The following is a 19491-nucleotide window of genomic DNA, read 5'->3' as shown; positions in this document are numbered from 1 at the left end:
GCTCCTCCCCGCAGTTTCAACCGAGAAGGAGCCGCTTCCAGCCTGCACGCTTCTTATTAATACATGTGTAATAGTGGTAGGAAGTTCGGCTCATTTCAAAGAATCGGTTTTTTTTTTTTTTTTTAAAGAGTCGGCTCTTTCGGTTCCCAAAGGGTTCTTCTTTTAGTCTAATTCCAGGCTTCTGTTTTAATTTAATTTAGTGGTTTATTTGTTAGTCAGGATTTTTATTCATTTTCATCATAATAACATTGTTTTTTTTGTTTTAGACAATTTTTTTATGTTTGATATTTTAATTTAATCCTCTTTTCCACCATGATTTTCTTTAATTAGAAAAAAAAAAAAACTAAATCATGTGATACAACTGAATGTAGAACTATACTGAGCAAATTAACTGAATACAGTTCAAAGTCTGAACATTATGAAACTTTCAATTTGCTTGTTTCTTTTTTTTCCCCTGCAACACTCAAAACATTCAAACCTGACTACCGGTTCTGTACAACTACACCCCTAGTCCTCTAAGAGGTCCTTTCTTCTCTATATAGTAGTAAGGTTAGGGTGACCAGATCTTCTCTCACAAAGACTGAAAACATAGGACAATGTGAGATTCCACTCTGCCATGACAAAGCTTTAAAAAAAGGAAACTTTATATTCTGCTCTTTGATATTATTATTACTATCCAAACATAACAAATCTGTTATTATAAAGCCTCCCTCTGAGTAGCGCGTTTTTCGTGACTCAGATTTTTTGTGCCGTTTCAAGTCATATTCCCCACCGTGTGACACGGAAAAATTACTTTGACAAACCCTCTCAAAGTCTCCTCGAACAGGTTTAACCCGGGAATATATGCTTTCTCAGTCTTTGTTGTAACAACACTTTATTTTCTTCTTCGCAGCAGTCATCTCCCTGTCTTCCATGATCGATTGGTGTATTTATTTATTTATTTTTGTCAGTGGGTGCACCGGTGCATCCTAGATGTGCATTAAGTCCCGCCTCCTAGTTTGATTGACATAAGTGTAACTCAAATAAGCAGGCGGTGGGATGTGACAGCCACACACAATTAGTAAAAGCCAGTTTTGTTTTTTTGTTTTTTTTCTTCATAAAAGTGAAGACTGGTCGTAAAAATGCGGGACAGCGCCCCGTTTTGTGGGACGTGTGAAAAGTAATAGTAATGCGGGACTAGCCCACACAAAGTGTGACATCTGGCCACCCGTATGGTCCATGTCATTCCCCGCATGGTGAGCCCATCAAATTAACCCTGCGCCTTGCAAAAAAAAAAATAATAATAATAATAATAAAAAAGTCATTCTTTTACACAGTTCTTCTGGTTCATGATAAAGAATTGTCTTTTTGAGCCAGCTCATTCATGAACGACATATCACTGATGTCAAAAGCCTCTTGTGAAAACTTAAAAAGTCTCTTTCAGTAGAAACTAACAAGCTCTATTTTACAGCAGCATTTCTCACACTGGTGGGCCCGAAACCCGTACTGGTCCCATCCCACATATACTTTATATATATATATATATATATATATATTATATATATATATATATATATATATATATATATATAAAATTTATTTTCTTTTTTTTTAATTGTGAAAATAAACCAGAGCCATCACTAAGACGTGGTTTGGGTGTGAAATGTGAAAATTAAGTGAGTTATTAACCATCATCCTTACCATTTGCTAAACAACTAGGAAGGTGTTCAGAGAACACACGCCGGCTTGTTACGGAAAACTTTACCTCCGCCAGTCAGAAAATGTTCCAGTCTGTCTGTATTTCAGAGAAAAATGGAAACTTTTCCTGTAATCAAGTGCCAACTATATGAGTAACAAAATAATTTGCACTTTAGAATATTTATCTGCATTTTGTTTATTCTCAAAAAAAGGAAAAGTTAAATGAAAATAGTCCCTTGACGGGTGTTGTCCCCATAGATTCTTCCACAGCTTGCAGTTTACTTACTGTTTATGCAACAGAGCGATGCTGGTGTGTCCTGTATGATTAAAGGACGACACAGAAACTGGTCTCTTAGCTTGTCCTTTATTTCAATATAAGATCTCTGCCATAAATGCTTCCTGTCGCTTGTCACAATAGCTGTTAGTTAAGGCATGATTAGCAGAGGCAGAAGGCTGTATTGCTAAAGTAAAAGAAATTCTCCATGATTAAACACATCATTTAATGGTTAAAGACCAAGAAAAACAAAACAAATGTCCTTCAGAGAGCTGGGATTACATCTGGAGTCACTTAGAATAACACGTTAACACGAGCAACTTCCCGTCGCCGTCATGGAGTGTCTCTTTCAGAAAGAGGTAAAACAGGAATGTTTCTGGGAATCCTAAAAACACACTGGGAATGTGGAGAGCACGTTTTGCCAGCATGTTGTACGACTGAATACATTCTAGTGCAGCTGCGGAGTTTCCAGTTTTTATTTTACGTTTCTAGCAAAGAACATGGAGTTAAAAAGAGCAACAGCGAGACGTGGCGGCGGTGAAACTACAGCGGTGCTGATGATGCGTCCATCTCCAGCGATTCAGGTTAAAATGATAAAAAGCTAGCCAGATAAAACACTTCATCAGTCCTTTAGCTCTAAATCAGATCCCAGGATGAAGATATGCATAGCTCTGACAATCATTGGTCTCCTCTGAGATGGTTGCTGCTTCCTGACTGGAATCCAGGCGGTAAGCAGCGATGGCTCAGTATGTGAGAGGACTCAGGATGAAGAGGCGATCTTCCTCCTTCCTGATCCACTTCAGCAGTTTGTTGACAGCGGAGACAGCCAAGGCCTTGGTCGCCAGCGGGCTGAAGCAGAGGTAGAGCTCGAAGCCGCTCGTCACCTGCGGGAAGGAAAGCAGAGCATGAAGGGAAGCAGCTTTGGTCTGGTTTCAACGTGCAAACTGACCGATAAACACGATGCTGCGCGTTTATTAACGCACGATACATGAAGCCTCTTCCATAGGCATCATTAATACAACGCTGATGACGAAGGAAAATTCCACTTTCAGAGGACTGTAAAGGTCCATTTCTGCTCCCTTACGTACGTAAAGGAGGACGTCTGTTGTCATACGTCACCACATTCAGACTTCCATGTTGCCGCGATTGTTAAACAGTTCATCCACTAGTGGGCAGTGCCGAGTTCAGAGTTCACCTCCACGTTCTGACCATAGACCGTATATGCTCAGGCGGTTAAAGGTGAAGCCTATGCGGAAGTGCATAAAACTACAGCTCCCCCTTCATCCATTAGGGGCTGCAAAACAGAGCAAATCCCCATAGACTCCCATGTTAAAAAGACCAACTTCACGGCAGAAATAAACATGTTTACAGCCTGGTTCAAAAATCCATTTTAGGTTCCATAGGTCAGGTTTACCTTCATGACAACTGTGGGGGGAGTGAATTTTTTTCTAACTCGCCAGTTTAAAAGTAATTTAATCTCGAAGTTCGGCATATTTAGGGGCGTGTCCTTTTGATTGACAGGTACCCGATCTCCTGCTTAAAGTAAGAAGAACATAGAACAACCGCGGTTTTTAGCTGGTTAACAATGTTACTTAGCTTTAGCCCGCTTACCTCCGTTAGCTGGTTAACTCCTGTTATCTCCGGGTTAGCTCGGTTAGCTCTTAGCTACAGAAAGCTCGGAGTTCGCTCGATGTCAATCATCCACCATGACGCTCACAGCCCCCCGCTCAGCTCCACCTCTTTGCCCATATTTGTATTTTCCGGGCGAGATGCCCCTGCCAAGATGGTGATGGTAGGAACCGCCTACCGAGCTTCAATTCAGCTCTTCAGAAACCTACGGCTGACGTCACGGAGGCTCCGTCCATCTTTCTATATACAGTCTATGGTTCTGACACCGGTTGCTAGCGGTGACATATAAAGTTGTTTATAACCATTCAAAAACACCAGAAGAAGAAACCCACAAAGCTGTTTGCCGTTATTTTCTTCTTTGGGGGCTTTTTATTTAGCGGTTTCTGCGTCAGCTTCTTCTTCTCTGGTTTGTTTCTTTCTCTAGTTGTATGTGAGCTCTACAACTCAACACTGCCCCTGTAATTTTCAGTGATATTGCTCCGTTTTCTGCGAAAAGTGACGGATATCTAAAGGCGCGTTTATGCTGGATGCAGAAGATGGGTACGCAGACAGACGGACGGACAGTTTTGTCCATCTCCTGCATCGGTTAGACACATAATTTGGTCCATTTTCACGAAGTTTAACTATCCATCATTTGACACAGAAAAACAGAAAACATTATGGGCTTCGTTTTTCTTTCATGATGTCAAACAGTTGTAAAATATCAACGTTTTCTCAGAGTAAGGTTAACTCCTACATACGACACGGAGACATCCCTCATGTTTACATCATGCTAACATTTTCTGTGTCTGCTGGTTTTTACTTTGACATGAAGAGGAAATACTTTGTTTCTGATACCCATCCTGCCACCAAACACGAATAAACCTCTAACGACTTGTAAGCTTTTAATTCTGCTCCTGTGAAACTGACCAGGTCGTCGTAAATGTGGTGGGAAGCTACATCTGGTAGCTAAATCTCCGTTAGCTGGAGGTTTTAGAAGTTTGTAAATCAGGAAGTACACTCTTTGTTAAATATCACCATCTGACCTGAACTGGTTTGGAAAGAGTGATGTTTGCTCGCACCATTCTTGTTATGAAACAGTTAATAGCAACTTAGCAGCTAGCTTTTAGCCACCCAACATGGTGGCGTAAAAGACAATAGCTGTGTTTCCATTAAATTTTTTTTTTTTTTTTTAGCAAAAAAACGATATTTGAGATTTGACAAACAACTATTATGATTTGCATGTGTTTCCATTGAACAGTGTTTCGTGCATTAGCCTCAGTTCTCGTAAAATCTTGTTTTGGGTGACCATAAGTGCAGCTTACGGTCGCGTCATAGCATTATTTTAGGGTTTTCTACTCGCTGCGGAGAATTTGCTATAGCTTTTGTAAGCTTTTCTCCCTCATTTTATTTCCTAAAACTCTGAAATTCACTGTTGTTTGTTCCACACCGCGCCATATTTACCAGAAATGGTCACATGACCCGCTACGTCACATCCGAGGACACATAAATGTGAAAAAAGTGTTTCCATGACACTTTTGCGATATCTTTTGATATCAAAACTTCTGAAAAACCACCTCATGAGAACGTAAAAACTTTTTAAAAATTAACGTTTTATTTTATTGCGATATTTAGTTTTTGCATGTGACGTCATGTAACTGAGGATGGTCTACAAGGCAATTCATGTAAAGTTGTTTAACAGACTGTTTTGTTATTTTGCATCACAATAACAAACATAAAAAACTGACACACTTAAAACCATTTTTAAATCTGAGTAATTTCGTATTTTCTAAATTTTCCCTCCGTTTTTTTTTTTTTTATTTTCTAATTTCAAACCAGACCTGAAAGACATAAAGTAAAAAATCTGCTTTTTCCCCCTATTTTTGTTGAGTAACCTAGACACCACAAGGGATTATTTTATTTGATTTTATTTAACCTTTATTTTACCTGTTGAGTCCTGTTGAGATGACAAAATTTATTTTTCAAGGAAGCCCTGATCAAGACAGCAGCCACCCAATTTCTATTACAAGCAATGATAATGGTTAAAACGACCTTAAACATGGAGTATAAACATGTAAAATATAAATCTAAGATGGAAAAAGACCAGAGAAAGCACAACTAGCTGGAAAAGCAATGGTCATTTTCAACAGCTGCTGCAGTTTTAAGTCAGTCTGGAAGCTGTTCCAGGCTGCAGCTGCCGAGGACTTTAAGGCCTTTAAGTTCAGAGCGAGTTTTGGAGACCGTCGTAAGATAAAATCATCAGTCTAGAAACGGCTTACCCAAGCCAGCAGGTTTTCTGTTTCACTGCAGCGGTAGAAGGAGCGGAGAGGTCTGGTCGGGTGGTGTAAACAGCTGTGAAGGTCCTGGTACAGGCCCATCAGTCGCTCCTGTTCCTCATCAGACTGGTATACTGCTGGAAACTCTGGGCTGAAAAAGGCAAAAATCGCACAAATAAGGAATTCATCCAGCTGTTTTCTTAACCGCTTGTTCAGATTAAGGGTCAAGGGGAAGCTGGAGCCTTTCCCAGTAATCCCTGGGTGAGAGGCAAGGTACACCTGGACAGTCCATGCAGAGAGACAACCATTCACTCATTTCTCGGGACAATTTAGAGTCACCCATTTAAGGATTTAAACCATAGACTGTATATAAAAAGATGGACGGAGCCTCCGTGACGTCACCTGTAGGTTTCTAAAGAGCTGAATTGAAGCTCGGTGGGCGGTTCCTACCATCCAGATCTTGGCAGGGCCATGCGTGTCGTCTCGCCCGGAAAATACAAATATGGGCAAAGAGGTGGAGCTGAGAGGGGGGCTGTGAGCGTCATGGTGGATGATTGACGTCGAGCGAACTCCGAACTTTCTGTAGCTAAGAGCTAACCGAGCTAACCCGGAGATAACAGGAGCTAACCGGCTAACGGAGGTAAGCAGGCTAAAACTAAGTCACGTTGTTAACTGGCTAAAAACCGCGGTTGTTCTATGTTCTTCTTGCTTTAAGCAGGAGATCGGGCACCTGTCAATCAAAAGGACATGCCACTAAATATGCCGAACTTTGAGATTACTTAAATGGGCAAGTTAGAAAAAAATTCACTCCCCCATAGTTGTCATGAAGGTAAACCTGACCTATTAAACCTAAAATGGATTTTTGTACCAGGCTGTAAACATGTTTATTTCTGCTGTGAAGTTGGTCTTTTTAACATGGGAGTCTATGGGGATTTGCTCTGTTTGGAGCCCCTAGTGGATGAAGGGGGAACTGCAGTTTTATGCACTTCCGCATAGGCTTCACTTTTGACCACTGGAGGCTCTGTCCATCTTTCTACATACAGTCTATGGTACCAACAGGCTAAGCAGGATGCAGCCTTGGCTGCTGCCAAGGCAAAAATTTAGGCATGGGAGAATTTTGGCGAAGCCATGGAGAACAACTCCCTCCACAGTTGTCATGAAGGTAAATCTTACCTATTAAACCGAAAATGTTCATGTATCAGGCTTTAAACATGTTTATTTCTGCTGTGAAGTTGGTCTTTTTAACATGGGAGTCTATGGGGATTTGCTCTGTTTTACAACCCCTAGTGGATGAAGAGGGAACTGCATATTTATGCATTTCCGCACTTTTAACCACCAGAGGCTCTGTCCATCTGTCATTTACAATCTATGATTTAAACTCAAAAACAAGTAAATGTGACGTGTTTGATCTTCTCACCTGGTGTACAACCCCGAGCTCTTTGACTTGTACAGGAAGTGCCTGAGCTCCGGGATGCCCACCTGCGCCACCGCGTAGTTGGGACATTTCAGCGCCTCCTTCAGAACCTGGTAGGCGCTGCGCTTACTCAGCCTCTCCATGAAACGCTGCTTGCAGTCGGACATGTTAAAGAAGTCCTCTCGGTCGGTGGAGACCAGGATCAGGCAGAGCTCGGATCCAGGCTCCAGGTAGGAAATGTGAGCGTGGAAGAATCCGGCTGTGTTGAACTTTGGCAGACAGATAGGCGTCCAACCCTCGCCTTCTCGGAAGGACGAAGAAGAGCCGACGAGGTTGAAGACCAAGTGCAAGTCTATGTGGTGCAGGAACTGGTCCTTTTTCCTGACCAGCGTGACCAGGCGGTCCCCGGCCAGCAGGATGGAGAACACCAGGTTTTTGGCTTTGGCGGCCTGCAGGCTGGACGAGACGACATCCCGGGCCGAGCTGGCCAGAGGCAGGCAGGTGACGGCGCTGAGCAGCAGGCCGGGGTCTCGCTCCAGGCGCTGCAGCAGGTTGTCGGTGAGGTACTCGGAGCCGGCTAGCAAGCGCCGCAGGTCATAGTTCTGCTTGTGCTTGAAGATGTGGTTGAGCTGGGTGAGCGTGAGGAGACTGACGATCTGGTAGTAGATGTACTGCAGCTCCCTCAGGAGCTCTTTGTCTGACTGACAGGTCCGGGACACGCCCACCAGGACCAGCGGACTCTTGGTGAGGAAGACCACTTTACAGCCATCTGATGCAAACAGAGGTTTCACCGCGGTGAATAAACGATAAACACATTTCATCTGACCAAACATCACAGAGACGCTGACCTGCATGGATGGAGCGGATGATGTTCTTCTCAGCCTCCACGAAGGATACGAGTGCCATCATCACCCCCATGGTGCTGGACAAAGCCTCCTCGGTGCCGTAGCGGGTGTAGATCGGCTTTCCCGCCTCGCTCAATACAAAGACGTGTTTTTTATGGCTCCGCCACGCTTCGCTACAAACGTCTTCCTCTTTAGTCCTGCTATCTGATGAAAACTCCCTGTTTTGCTGCTTCTCCATGGTTTTCTCCCCAACGAGGACCTTAAACTCCTCCTCGTTGTCGCCTCCCGACTTATCCAGCTCGGCCTCCGTCTGCGTCTCTGCCGCCGCCTCAGCGGTCAGATCTTCGAAGGACTGTGCGTGAACAAACATGGCACTCTTCTGACCAGCACCTGCAGTCGTTTGGAGAGGAGAAATGAGGACAGTGAGTCTCATTTGCAGCTTGATAACAATGCAAACCAACTGGATTGTGTCTCGTACACAATGTTTTGAGTCAGAGGTGAATCTTAAAACCACAAAACAAAAATACAAGGGCTTAAAAAGCAGTTTTGCTTAAATCAATGGATTAAAATTAACTATATAAAACGTGCACAAGCTGCATTATTATTCTTTTAAATGACAAAATGCCTTTAGTAATTATCTCTAAACAAGACCTTTGCATATTCTTCTGTGTTCACATGTGAAAATGGAAAATATTAAGTTCTTTTTTAAACACAGCTACATCTAATGTGCGAATCACATTTATGTATGGAAAGAAAATTGTTTCTTTATTATCCAATCAAATAAGTTCAATTTGAAACAAAAAATTATTTTTGAGAGCAAAAAAAAAAAAAGTGAGGATTTAAATTATTTTTGTAGAGATAGAAATAAACTAGGTTCCAATGAAAAGAAAATATAGAAAGCATACTTCTCCAACTTCAATCAAAACCAATGTTTGTACGTCAGAAACTACAACCATTGCGCATAAAATTGAGTCCTCTTCTCTTTACAGTTAAAAACATTTGGTTACAAGTTGTAAAGTTTTGTTTGTAAATCAGTTCAATTCAATTCAATTCAACTTTATTTATATAGCGTCAAATCACGGCAATGCCATCTCAAGACGCTTTACAGACAGAGGGGAAAACATAATGAAAGCCAATTCATAACAGCCTATATAAGGAAACCAACAGATTGAGTTGAGTCCAACTCAATCCCCCACCCTGAGCAAGCACACGGCGACAGTGGGAAGGAAAAAACTCCCTTTTAACAGGAAGGAAACCTCCGGCAGAACCCGGCTCAGGACAGGCAGCCATCTGCCTCTGCTGTGTGGGGGGAAGAGGACAGAAAGACAACAGACAACAGGAACTGCTACTCCCGGCCAGGGAGACCTGCTGAGACGGGAGACATGTTAATGATGCAACACTGTTATGGGGGGGGGATAAAAGAGAGAAATAAAGAGAAAAAGAAAGAAGCTCAGTGTATCAGGAAATGTCCCTCAGCAGTCTAAACCTATAGCAGCATAACTAAGGGATGCTAACCATCCCTAGCTATAGGACTTATCAAAAAGATAAGTCTTCAGCCTAGTCTTAAAGGTGGGGAGGGTGTCTGCTTCCCTAACACTAACTGGGAGCTTATTCCATAAGAGAGGGGCCTGATAACCAAAGGCTCTGCCTCCTGCTCGGCTCTTTGAGACTCTCGGAACCACAAGTAAGCCTGCAGTCTGGGAACGGGCTTGTTTACTTTGTGCGTCGGGATGGGGGAGGAGGGGTGGGGGCGCCTGCATTGTTTTCTTACTGTTGCCGTATTTCCAGTGGTTCTGTTTGTAAAGACGTGGGACCTGGTTTGTTAGAAAACTTTCGGGTCTCGGCTCTAAAACGTCAGACCCCGGACCGGGGTAAGTCAGACCCCGGATCGGGGGGAAGTCAGACCCCGGATCGGGGGAAGTCAGACCCCGGATCGGGGGAAGTCAGACCCCGGATCGGGGGGAAGTCAGACCCCGGATCGGGGGAACCGTTCATGCGGGTGTCGTTCAGTCCGAGTGTGCGTGAAGCAAAAAGAGCAGCGATGAAAGAGACGCAGCGGTTCAACACCTCTATTTCCCTCCAGTTGTAAACATTTGTTCATAGATACAAAATCATAGAAAGAAAAAAATGAGCTGCTGCTGATTTATCTGCGTGTGTGTGGACCGCTTCCATACTCTGTGTGCGTGCAGCGATGTGTGTGTGTTAGAACATAAACTCATTACAGTCGCAGGACTAATGTGGGATAAAAACTTCTTGTCTTTATTAGTCTGTCATCTGATTGTGATGGAAACCCAGCAGCTCTTCAGATGAAGAAGGACCAGCTCCTTCCAGAGGAAGACTACATTCCTGCCCTTCAGACCACCAGGACCCCTGCTCATCATAACAGCTACATATTCTGCTCTCCTGCTTTTTTACTTTACTTTTACAAACGCTCTTTATCAGATAATAGTTCAAATCTAATGTAAATATGTCAATTGTATTGTGTTATGGTGTTTTTATTATTACATTTTGTTTCCATTACATAACATGGCATGATATTGTTTACATATATAAACATGATGACTGTAAAACTTATTCTGACTCTTTTATTATAATGCACAATAGAAAAAATAACCTTTTAGTGTGTTTATGCATCACCTGGTGAATTTCAATAATACTGATAGTAAATATGGATATACAACAAGATTCCTCTTGATTCCACCTTTCATTAGAGTCTCATTGATGACTGTATGTTGAAGTGTTCTGGAGTTATAGCTTATTGAAGTTGGAGCATCCAAAGTGGCCATTTGGAGACTCCAAATGGCCACTTTGGGGAGCGCATGAACATACTTACAGTGAAGTCCTCATAGAATAATAATTGTGGCTGCTATTGTCACCAAATTTTAACTTGTCATAGGAAAGGCTTCATGCTACGGCTCCAGCTCATTTTCCAGTCCATATCTCCATCTCTCCATGTGCAGCATGTTGACAAAGTAGAAGAGAAATTCAGACGAGGGAAAAAAACAGAAATTTCCTTGTGTTCCAACTTCAATAACTTCAAGCTGGTTACAGTTACAATAAATTTGAAAGCTCAGGGTAAAACTTTAGAGTGTTTTCTTTAAAAAGAGACCATGCTTTTGATTGCACTCCAAAGGGTTCGAGAACAGCAGCTACTTTAATTTGGGTATGTCTTTTCAGGCGCATTTGGCATTTTGGGGGGTGACTGTTAAGGGGTTAAAAAAGGAACAAAAACTAAAAATTAGCAAAAATATAACTTAGTAATATATAATATATAATTTCATTTAATTGAGTTGAAGAAAGAAAAAAAACCAAACAAATTGGTCCTGGACAAATTAGAGCCCTTTTCTGTTGAACAGTGGGACAAAATACCTGTCAACAGGTGCAGAAGTCTGACTGAGAGGAACAGAAAACACCTGACTGGAGCGGAAACATTAAAGGATTGTTCAACTAAATATTACTTTATGACTCATTTAATATGTACTAAATTATCTTATTTGTTTGCTTTAAAAAAATATTTCTATTGAAACAGAATTAGAAAATAATGTAATGATTTTCATAAAATTTTTATTTATTATTACTTTAGTCAATTTCAGCTTATTTTACCCCCCATATGAGGCCTCTGGCCATCAGACCTGAGCTCACCTGGTTCGGTTCCCTCCACCAGACCAGGTGTCGGGCTGTCAGCTCTCTCCGAGCGGAGGCGATCTGCAGGAGCAAGTGTCCCATTTTCCACGGACACAGTGGCCCTTTGGGCTTCTCCATCCATCACGGCTGCTTATGGCACCAACACACCTGGAAGGACAAACAGCTCAGGCTGGACCAAAGGTCGGGAGCTCGTGACTGAGGCTAGAACAGCTGATCAAGCTGTTAATGGTGAACAAACTGGATTTAATCGCTTCTTTGGTAGGAATGTAACGGCCTGATAGTGACACTTCTGGTTTCTAAAGAGCTAAAGTTGGGGCCAGGTTAAAATAAAACTAAACTAGAGCAGAAATGTGGGTTTTGTCAGAGTATTTACTAATCTTTTAAACAACCAAATGATCTTTGATTTCCTCCAGTCGATCTTAAAGAAGCTAAAGCTGAACTTCAAAGGCCACTTTGATTCCTGGCTTCAACCTAACATAAACTGAATCTAAAGCTATCTAGACCCGCTTGCATTAGCTTAAATCAGTCCAAAGTTATATATTCCCCCCAAACTGTTACCTTTCATCTCCACATTTGTCTGCGTGGGATAAATACACTCCACAACTCGCGTGTGACAGATGCACCAGCTAGGTTAAGCTAAACAGATGTTGCCGAGCTATATGGCGGAAGTAGGAATTCTGGGATATGTAGTTTTTATTTAGGGGAAAAGACAGAAACATGGAAAATACATCAGGACACATTGAAAAGCATAAAATGTAATTAAATATTTATTTGGAAAAAAAACCAAACAACATATATAGAAAAAAGTGTACAATTTAGTAGACCTAGAGTACGTTTTATTTATCGTATTTAGCTAGAGCTATTTATATAAATGTTCGTGGTGCATTCATAGAACTTCGGGCATCAAAAAATTAATTGCTACATCGATGATTCTCGAGTTTAAATTATTTGCTAGATTAGATATTAAACATTTATAGGGCTCTTAAATATTTGTTTATTTGTAAAATAGGATGTGATATATTTTAGGTCAGGGGTGTCAAACTCCTGTCCTCGAGGGCCAGTATCCGGCAGGTTTATGTTGTTTCCCTCTACCAACACAGTTGTTACAAATCAAATGGATACAGCAGATTCTTGTCAACCTATTTATGAATGTCGGTCAGGTGTATTGGAGCATGGAGACAACTAAAACCTGTAGGATGCCCGCCCTCGAGGACTGGAGTTTGACACCTGTGTTTTAGACGTTTAAGATGCGCTAATGTGTGAAAACTGGGAAGCAGAAAAACGAGCGGCCCTGGACGCACCATATAGGGGCGGGGCTTGCGTTTGAACGTGCAGCGCGGAAACACAGCATCGTGTTTGTATTTGCAAGTCAAACTCTCGCTAATGGTTTCACGTTAACATGGATAAAATAAACGTTATAGATAAGATTAAGAATTTTTGATGTCGCTACGAGGGACAAACATTCACTTAACGTCTTTGTATGGTAAGTCTGAACATCGATTATTCGGCAGAGAGCTAGCTCAAGCTTAGCCAAGTAGCTGTTTTAGCTACTTCGGTGTTGCAAATATGTAGAGTTCATTCAATTCAGTTCAGTTCAAGCTTTGTTCAGGACACAGAATCCAGGTCCATAGAAATAGAAAAATAAAAAATAATGGTAGATACAACAAAAGAAGAAGTGCAATGCAAGAAGAAATGAACAAATATAGACAGGAGCGTCAGTTTTTCCAGATATTATTAGATGTGAACCTGACAGAGCTGATCCTAGGACACACCTGAGCTTGTACTATATCACTCCACAGTTTTAGACCTCTGCAGATGAAAATAAGTAGTATATACCTAAGCACAAGTACTTTGCATCAGTACAATGTCTGACAACAGCAGCACAAGATCTGACAATATAGATAGATACCGTAGATAGATAGGACTTTAGATAGATAGATGGATAGATAGGACTATAGATAGATAGAGAGATAGATAGGACTATAGATAGATAGAGAGATAGATAGGACTATAGATAGAGAGATAGATAGGACTATAGATAGAGAGATAGATAGGACTATAGATAGAGAGATAGATAGGACTATAGATAGAGAGATAGATAGGACTATAGATAGAGAGATAGATAGGACTATAGATAGAGAGATAGATAGGACTATAGATAGAGAGATAGATAGGACTATAGATAGAGAGATAGATAGGACTATAGAGAGATAGAGAGATAGATAGGACTATAGAGAGATAGAGAGATAGATAGGACTATAGAGAGATAGGTATAAATAGAGATATAGAGAGAGAGAGAGAGATAGGACTTTATTCATCCCTAAAAGGGAAATTCAAATTGTCCGGCAACTCAATAAAAACACTCAATCTTCAAGTGCATATTAAAAATAAATAATTGATCAGACAGACATGGTTAAAATCACAATAAAAACAACATACGTCACTCTCAATGTGCCACTCTCCCTAGTAGATGCATGTACATGTGGGGGTACAATTCAGGAGGTTTTATTATGTACTCTAAATAAAAGATCTCCTGAAATGCTCTGTTATTATTGCTCACAAACATCTGACTGACTAATCAATATGAGAAAGGACCTATAAATATACTTTTTATACCTTAATGCATCTCCTTATTTAATAACAGGATTAACCTTGTGGCAGAACGATGCCTATCCGAGCGTACTGCACCATTTGCTCGGATTTCTTCGATCACGCCAGAGATGTTGCTGCCATTCACTGCGGGCACACTTTTCACTACGAATGGTAACGTCACTTCACACAGCAAATCCAGAGTGTCCGTGTCGGTTTCATGCCAACTTTTCACGTGTGATTGCTCTTCTGTTCCTCATTATTCAGTCTTCTTCAGTGGTTCCAGACGGCCCCAACAAAAACCTGCCCGCAGTGTCGCAAACAGGTTGGTTGACTCCACCCGGAAGCTGCTTTTCAGCTGGAATGATTACAGATGAGTGACTTTTCCTCTTGTCTGCAGGTCAGCACGAGGCACATCATCAACAAGCTCTTCTTTGATGTTGATGGAGAGAAGAGCGAAGCAGATCCAGAGAGCCTGCAGGTACTAAACCTGCAGAAACATGTCCCAGTTTTGGACATTTGAGGTGTTTTTGTGTACCTATATTTATTTTATTTTTCCCTCAGAATGAGCTCGATCGGATGAAGGTGCTTATGAGCTCCAAAGGTGAGCGAGCAAACCAAGCCGTGAGTTTTGTGGCTGTGTGGAGGTGATGACTGAATCTTCTGTCTCGTGGATTTGCAGAGCGAGACTGGCGGGACAAACAGAAGACGATGGATAACTTGAAGGAGACGCTGGACAAGCAGAGGAGAGAGCTGGACGGCGTGCGGAAGGAAGTGATGGATAAAGAGATGCTGTGTTCCGCTCTCAGAGTAAGGCTCTCTTCGCGGTTCTTTTAACACATTAACTTTCCAGACTGCGCTGACAGAACGATACGACCTCCCAGAAACAGATGACGTATCTGGAGACGCAGCAGAACGACGTCCACGCTGCGAAAGAGGAGCTTCGGAGACTGAAGACCAGGCTGAAAACGTTTGAGAGGTGACTTCAGGCGTAGGAGGACACCTGATCGGGGGGAGGGGGGGTTCTGGTGATGAAACAGTGATGCAGACTCCTGTTTTGCCCCCCCAGCCTGGATGTGTTGCTGCAGGGACAGAGAGCAGAGGTGGAGTCCATGATGACGGACATGGGTGTCAGCCACGCGGCGGTGGAGCAGCTCTCCATCTACTGCGTCTCTCTGAAGAAGTAAGTCGCTTCCACACACTGGGTGTGTGACGTCCTGCACGCCGGGTCTGATGCGGCGTCCAGCTCCGTGCTGGGGGGGGGGTCGCCACGTGCTGGGAGCAGAATTAGCCGACAGCCATCGCTGAGAACTGGGTCTTTAAGTTTTTACTGGTTCTAGTGGTGACAGACACACTTACACACACACACAAGTGTTTATGCAGCATAAATCATAAAATCTGGAGAGAGAATATGGTCCATTGATGAAGGTGTCCATCATCATCATCATCATCATCATCGGCTCATGGCTTCCTGAAATATTTACCTGCATATCGGCTCAATTAGATCCTGCAAAACCACTCAGTTTCACTTTTTATCTGTAGACACTTCCTCACCACGTTACTGTACTCGCTCCTGGGAATACTTTACTCTCTGCTAAATATTATTTTACTCTTTGCTAGGATTACTTTACGCTTTTACTTAATTACTCTTTGCTAGGATTACTTTACGCTTTGCTAAAAGTACTAGTCTTTGCTAGTATTAATTTTGCTAAAAATGATTTGACTCTTAGCTATGATTACTTTACTTTTTGCTATGATTACGCTTTGCTAAAATTACTTTGGTATTTGCTCGTATTACTTTACACTTTGCTCGTGTTACTCTTTGCTAGGATTACTTTACTCTTTGCTAAATATACTATAGTACTTGCAAAAATTACTTTAGCTTTGCTAAAATTGCTGTAGTATTTGCTAGTATTACTTCACTCTTTACTAAAATTATTTTACTCTTTGCTATAATGACTTTACTCTTTGCTAAAATTACTGCAGTCTTCGCTAGTATTACTTTACGCTTCGCTAGTATTACTTTACGCTTCGCTAGTATTACTTTATGCTTTGCTAGTATTACTTTACACTTTGCTAGTATTACTCTTTGCTAGGATTACTTTACGCTTTGCCAAAATTACTTTGGTATTTGCTTGGATTACTTTACTCTTTTCTAGTATTACTTTACACTTTGCTAAAATTACTGTAGTCTTTGATACTATTACTTTACGCTTTGCTAGTATTACCTTTTGTTAAAATTACTGTACTCTCTGCTAGTATTACTGTACTTGCTGCTGGAAGAAAAGTACTCTCTCTTACATGAATTTGGTTGCAGTCTCAGTGTTTACTGACAGTAAAGAAGTATTTCCTTTATGAGAAGAAACACTTCCACGTCCTACCGTGTTCCATCCAGGTGACTTAGCTCTGACATGGGAACATGTATGTATATTCTGACACGCCTGCAGTAATGTGTCTCAGCTTACTGTGGAGACCAGGATTATACATACAGACGTGTATTTTAGGTGTACTTTCCCTGCGAGAGGCAGAAACCCGACCTCCTCAGGTGGCCGTTAGGATGGCAGATCTATGTAGAGCGGCGATGCAACGCAGAAACTTGCAGATGATGATGAATATCCTTCGTTGTTTCTTTTCTCATCACGCGTGTTGCTGCTTCTTCTCTCACAGAGAGTACGACAACCTGAAAGGGAGCCTGAAGTCTTCAAACGAGATGTGTGAGAAACTGAGAAGGGAAGTTCTCTCCTCCAACAACAAGGTAGCTTCGCGTCGCAGACCGCAGGGTCTCGTCTCCAGCTCCCGCAGTAAACGTCTCTCCTGTCCTTCCAGCTGCAGAAAGCTGCCATGGAGGCGAACCAGGCCAGAGAGGACATGAAGTCCCTGCAGAACGACCTCGCCAACGCCGACAAGGAGATCTCTGTAAGTCCCCGCACGCCAAAACGTTTTCTCTCCTCGCCGCAGGCGGCGCTGATGTCTGAACCTCCTCACAGAGTCTAAAGAAGAAGGTGGAGTTCCTCCAGAAGACTCTGAGCACGCCAACACGCACCAACGAAGCCCTCAGCAGGCTCGTCTTTGAAAGGTGCGTCCCGTCCCGCACACACACACACACACACACACACACGACGTCGGTGAAAACGGCTGCTCTGCGTTTCAGCCCCGCTCCACTGGAGCTGCAGCAGCCTCGCCTCCACCAGCCCGCAGATCTGGACGACATAGATCTGAACATGACCTACGACGTCCAAACCCCCGACGACGTGGCCAAGAGACCGCCGCCGCTCGCGGCTAAGAAGATGCGTCTCGACGCTCCTGCGTGAGTCACACGTTGAAGCGGAACGTGAACACTCCGTGGAAGCTGGTTTTTGTGCTTTTAAAGTATAAATAATCTTCCTGCTATCGTTTCTGATGGTTTTATCGCTCTTTTCCAGGACTTCTGCGTCCAAACGGGGTGAAAAAGCCTCGTTTTTTCACAAGGTGGGCTCGCCTCTACCTGCCAGCGGCTTCACATTCTGGTGTTTAGGGAATGTTTTTCACTCATCTGTTTATTTCAGCCTCAGGGTGAAGATCCGGTCCCGTTTCTGAGGAACTCGCTGCTCTTCAGGAAGAAGACGCTGGGCAGCATGTTGGACCCTCAGCAGAAGCCCGGAGCTGTAATTACAGCTTTTATCCTGATTTTTTTTTTTTTTTTTACCTTTTTAAATGCTTTTTGATTCAAATTATGAGTTGGAAATGTTTTGTTTTTCAGGTCCGAAGCGGTTATGACGGATTAGGAGGACGAACTAAGTTCATCCAGCCCGTATCCTTCCTGACGCTTCCCATCGGAGCGAGTCTTTCAGAGCTACATGTTTTTAACTCGTTCATGAAAACTTTTCAGAGAAACGTAAACCCAAACAAGCTGCTTAAAGCTGCTGCTCAGTTGATTTAAAATCCAGTTTTACATTAGAAAATCTGTGTGTTTTCTCAGCTCGGATTGTCGCTGCAGACTCGCAGGATTTCTCTCATGCGTAGTTTCACGTCGGATACTCGTTACAGGACTTTTGCAAATCCAAACATTAAGCTAAAAACCTAAAAATGCATCATTTACCGTTCCCGTGTGTCTGAGAGTCCAGCAGCAAAGTGAGCATTTAATCAGTTATTAAAGCCAAGAACTGTGTGAGTTAAACGGGTTGCATCGCTCCTTAACCACACGCTCGCCTCCAGTCTCCTCTGTCAGAGATTCGCCCGCTGATGAAGGCTAAAAGAAAAAAAGTGAGCCGTCCCCCCTCCAAGGTTTCCCACTGCCTGACTCTGGACAGCTTCCTGGAGTAACGTTTCCAGTTGGTTGGTGCTGAACTGGCCAGTTCAGCCACAGGACTTTTATTTAAAACCAGTATCGGACTTTGCTTTGGACAAACCAGACGTGCTTTTTATTTTTATCTCGACATGAACATTTGTTTCAGCAGATTTCCTCCTGTAATGATTTTTTTCCCCACATCTCCATGGTAACCTAACGCAGGTATTCAGATGTGAGCTAACTATAATAAAAAAAAGGTATTTTTATAAGGTCTGTGAGACGATTCATTCATGTTTTTATTATTTACGAGGACGTGTGAGGCGGAGTGTCCAGCAGAGGGCAGCATCGCCTGGACGGCTGTCTGGCAGACGGGAAACGTGCACTGCAGGCTGAGTGCATTCCTAATGACAAACTGGAGGAAATCCTCGAAAATCCTGTTGAAACTGTTAAACCTGAGACCAGATAACAAAGAGCACAGCGCTGCTCATCCAGTCACCTTTTCTAGCATCACTACAGTGAATTTTAATGCTTCCTAAAAGGAGAATTTGTCTCTAATCTTTTCTTTTTTCTGGCACCAAATGAAAAGCACCCTGAGACGTGGAGCTCAGGTTCCCGTGCGAGAGGATAAAAGCTTTTATTTCTGACGTGTTGCCCATAAATCTGACCGCTTGGAGAATTTGACAAACAATATGGGGAAATGCCAAACATTGTTTTCCACCGAGGAGGAATAAAAGTACCAGGTAGAGAATAAACATCCTGTTCGCAATCGCCTGCTTCCTGTTCGCAGCCATTAAATTCAGCGTTGGATCCCTGACAGATTATAGATCTGTGATGCATCACTAACCCCCCCCCCCCCCCATGGTGCGTTTCTCCTGTCGGTGCAATGAAAACAAACT

General features: G+C 42.6%; 2 protein-coding genes across 2 annotated transcripts; one reads left to right on the top strand and one right to left on the bottom strand.

Moving 5' to 3' along the window:
• Nucleotides 1-2241: 2241 nt before the first annotated feature.
• mon1a (MON1 secretory trafficking family member A) lies at nt 2242-11961 on the bottom strand. Its single transcript, XM_079242563.1, has 5 exons — nt 11737-11961; nt 8098-8484; nt 7253-8018; nt 5839-5986; nt 2242-2835 (listed from the first exon to the last, which is right to left on the bottom strand). Exons 1-5 carry the CDS (start codon nt 11858-11860, stop codon nt 2695-2697), a joined length of 1566 nt encoding a protein of 521 aa, XP_079098689.1. The 5' UTR covers nt 11861-11961; the 3' UTR covers nt 2242-2694.
• traip (TRAF-interacting protein) lies at nt 11834-18630 on the top strand (the record flags this gene model as incomplete). The annotated part of the gene is made up of 16 exons (XM_079242564.1): nt 11834-11967; nt 14384-14502; nt 14596-14653; nt 14729-14809; nt 14893-14932; nt 15011-15138; nt 15213-15307; nt 15398-15511; nt 16996-17083; nt 17155-17244; nt 17316-17404; nt 17480-17635; nt 17751-17796; nt 17874-17972; nt 18068-18118; nt 18523-18630. The coding sequence occupies exons 2-16, from the start codon at nt 14405-14407 to the stop codon at nt 18628-18630; spliced, it is 1341 nt and encodes a 446-aa protein (XP_079098690.1). The 5' UTR covers nt 11834-11967; nt 14384-14404.
• Nucleotides 18631-19491: the final 861 nt, after the last annotated feature.

This window comes from Telmatherina bonti (genome assembly GCF_933228915.1).
Source record: "Telmatherina bonti genome assembly, chromosome: 6".
Lineage (NCBI taxonomy): Eukaryota > Metazoa > Chordata > Actinopteri > Atheriniformes > Telmatherinidae > Telmatherina > Telmatherina bonti.
Note: the sequence above shows the minus strand (reverse complement) of the source record. Positions and strands in the feature narration are given on the sequence as shown.